This window comes from Macadamia integrifolia, chromosome 1 (assembly GCF_013358625.1).
Source record: "Macadamia integrifolia cultivar HAES 741 chromosome 1, SCU_Mint_v3, whole genome shotgun sequence".
Taxonomy (NCBI): domain Eukaryota; kingdom Viridiplantae; phylum Streptophyta; class Magnoliopsida; order Proteales; family Proteaceae; genus Macadamia; species Macadamia integrifolia.
The window spans coordinates 23,355,515-23,358,325 of NC_056557.1; the positions used below are offsets into that span (position 1 = coordinate 23,355,515).

A 2,811-nucleotide genomic window follows, 5' to 3' on the forward strand; every position below is an offset into this window, starting at 1 on the left:
AAAAATCGTAATATTAGTAAGTACAAAACTGCTTGTAAATAAAAAATATTTTATTCTATCGAGGGCTTGCATCATTGTTTCTTGGATTAAATTACAACGGAACACGAGATATCATACATCAAAACACATCACGTGCAGATAAAAAATTAGTAAAGAAATAAAAAATACTGCCAAATCCTCTAACACTCAAAAAAAAAAAAAAAATTAAAAAAAAGAAAAAAAAAATCTAAGATTGTGTTGAGGATACGCTTGAAATTTCACTTGCTCCTTCATTCGTACGATACATGTTACTTTCTTTTTAGGGTTAGGTGTTAGCTGGGGGAATGGAAGGTGACGGGATCATGGGGTTGGGTATGATCCTCCTATCAGTCAATATGTCATACTAAAGCATGCCTCGTGGGATTGTGTTCTGTGCGTGATTGTTTCCGTTTGCGTGTTTTTTAAGTTCAATTTTATATGGCAGTTTCTTTAATAGAAAGTCATTTTGAAGAATTCAATACCCATTACCCAAAATCGAGGACTTATCAGGAGAGGTGGCGGGGGATAATAGAAAGTAAAGAATCCAACTTGCAGGTTGCAGAGAGGTCATCAATGACGTCAGTTGAAGCGAGGTCAGCGATGACGTGAAGCCGTCAACAGCAACAGTCGAAATCGCCAAAGCTTCTGCCACGAATCCTTTAAATTTTGATTTCTTTAGTAGACAGAAGAAATCCAGATTTGACATTTACCAGTCAACTTTCTGTAGAAAAGGCATTTCCAATGCTAAATCCCATTTTAGCATTCTTAATTTTCTCTCATTCTCTTCTTCCTCGTCGGAAAAATAAGCTGTCGCCGGTCACTGGCTATGAGGTATTTGCAGACTAACTTCTTTTTTGTTTCAAATTCTTTGTGGGTTCATTGAATTCTTCATTTTTGTTTCAAATTCTTTGTGGGTTCACTGAATTCTTCACTTTTGTTTCAAATTCTATGTGGGTTCATTCAATTCTTTATTTTTTTATTTAAATTCTAAGTGGGTTCATCCAATTTTACTTTAGTTTCACCGGGGATCATGTGTTTGATGATTTGCTGCTGACAAATACTGGTTTTGATTTTCAGATCAGGTAGGTAAGAGCACAAAAAAGATGAAAAGGTGTTGTGGTTGTAGAGGTATTAGAAAGGTGGACAGAATCAGTGATCTGCCTTTGAATGTCATAGACAACATTCTTGCTCGATTGCCCATAAGGGATGCAGTAAGAACAAGCATCTTATCAAAGAAGTGGAAATATAGATGGGTATCTCTTTCAGAACTCGTATTTGATTATTCTCTCCAAGATGCTTTAAAGAATCAACATGACAAGATTGTGAAATTTGTTGATAGAGTTCTCATGCTACACACAGGTCCAATTCATAAGTTTGAGCTCTCTGATTTGATTAGTCCCAGTCTCTCAGACATCCATCAATGGATATTATATGTTTCAAGAAATGGAAATAAGGAATTAGTCCTTTCTATGCCCCCCTGTAGTTGGTATGATGTACCATCATGTCTCTTCTCATCATGTCATCAGCTGAATCGTTTGGAACTCAGTCATTGCAGTCTTAGATGTCCTCCTTACACAACAAAGTTAGAATTTAAGCACATCAAGTGCCTGTCACTTTGTCAAGTAGACTTTGTTGGCTTAACATTTGAAGATCTGGTTTCAAGCTGCCCATTACTTGAGACATTGACACTATTGTGGATAAGAGGTTTTACTAACCTTGTAATGAAAGCTCCTAAACTCAAGTACTTGAATCTCAGGGGTCATTTCAAAGATATCCACTTCCAAAATACCCCACTTCTAGCAAAGGTAGAAATAGATTTGGATTGGTTTGGCTCTTCTGGTAATTTAGTCGGAGAAACTTCCAATCTGATCAAAGTTCTTGGAGGTCTTGTTGGTGTTGAGGATCTTTATATGGCCAGTTTGGGTATTCTCAAGGTAATAAGATGATTTAATTAGTTCATGAAGATACTCTGTTACAATATTTACTTCATTAAAAATTGAATTTCTTATATCTACACCACTAATTATCTTCCATTTTTGTTTCATTTAATTAGTTCTTGGCTGTGGGGATTGTACCCAAGATCCTTCCAAATGCCTTTTATCATCTCAAGTTTTGCCATCTGAAGAGACTGAGACTAACATCAGTGGCATTTCATGACCTGGGTGTGGTCTCAGTAGCACTCAACTTGATTAGAAGCGCCCCTAACTTGCAAAAACTTGAGATTTTGGTGAGTTTAGCTCAATTGTTTCAGCTCAGGTTTTATGGGGTTGATTTTGATTTTTGATGTAATATACTTTGGATCTGCAGGGCTCAACTAGAGAAGATGCAGATGTGGAAGCAGTTAAGGAACTTTTAGGAGTACAAGATGGATTAGGCTGGTCCTTCAACCAGCTTCAAAATGTGACCATGAAGTGCTCATTTGGTTTGAGACCTGAATTGGAGTTCATTAAGTTCCTACTCAGTGTTACACCTGTTCTTGAGAAGATGAGTATTCATGCGGATTCAAAAGATATTGAGACCGAAGAAGACCAGCCACAACTTGGATCAACCATATTGGAAGTGATGCAATTCCCTCGACTGTCCTCAAAGGCTGAAATTAAGTGCTTTGAGCACTTGCAGGTTGTAGAATATAGACCTTCATCATGGATGTAATATTTTTTTTTTTTTTTCAAATCAGTCTTTTAAACATAACTAATGTTAATTTCATCGACGCCAAACAAGAAGGGTGGAGTAGGTGGTTGTTATATATCAGAATTAAGAACCACTGATAAAGGTAAGGGTTTTTTTTTTTTT

The 2,811-nt window shown here is 36.5% G+C and overlaps 1 protein-coding gene across 2 annotated transcripts; it reads left to right on the forward strand.

Moving 5' to 3' along the window:
• The first annotated feature begins 332 nt into the window (after window positions 1–332).
• LOC122081875 (F-box/FBD/LRR-repeat protein At1g13570-like) lies at window positions 333–2,810 on the forward strand. 2 transcript variants are annotated; one of them, XM_042649241.1, is made up of 4 exons: window positions 333–849; window positions 1,096–1,952; window positions 2,072–2,245; window positions 2,326–2,810. In XM_042649241.1, the coding sequence occupies exons 2-4, from the start codon at window positions 1,122–1,124 to the stop codon at window positions 2,668–2,670; spliced, it is 1,350 nt and encodes a 449-aa protein (XP_042505175.1). In that variant the 5' UTR covers window positions 333–849; window positions 1,096–1,121; the 3' UTR covers window positions 2,671–2,810. The 2 variants fall into 2 exon arrangements, with proteins under 2 accessions (XP_042505175.1, XP_042505184.1); XM_042649250.1 differs by lacking the exon at window positions 333–849 and having other exon boundaries at window positions 1,143–1,271; window positions 1,378–1,952.
• The last annotated feature ends 1 nt before the right edge of the window (window position 2,811 follows it).

Bases quoted from the DNA above. Each gene is read 5' to 3' on its own strand.
- LOC122081875 (XM_042649241.1), top strand. From the start codon at position 1,122: ATGAAAAGGTGTTGTGGTTGTAGAGGTATTAGAAAGGTGGACAGAATC. The intron at 1,953-2,071 runs GTAATAAGATGA...TCATTTAATTAG, and splicing joins CCAGTTTGGGTATTCTCAAG to TTCTTGGCTGTGGGGATTGT. The intron at 2,246-2,325 runs GTGAGTTTAGCT...TTGGATCTGCAG, and splicing joins TGCAAAAACTTGAGATTTTG to GGCTCAACTAGAGAAGATGC.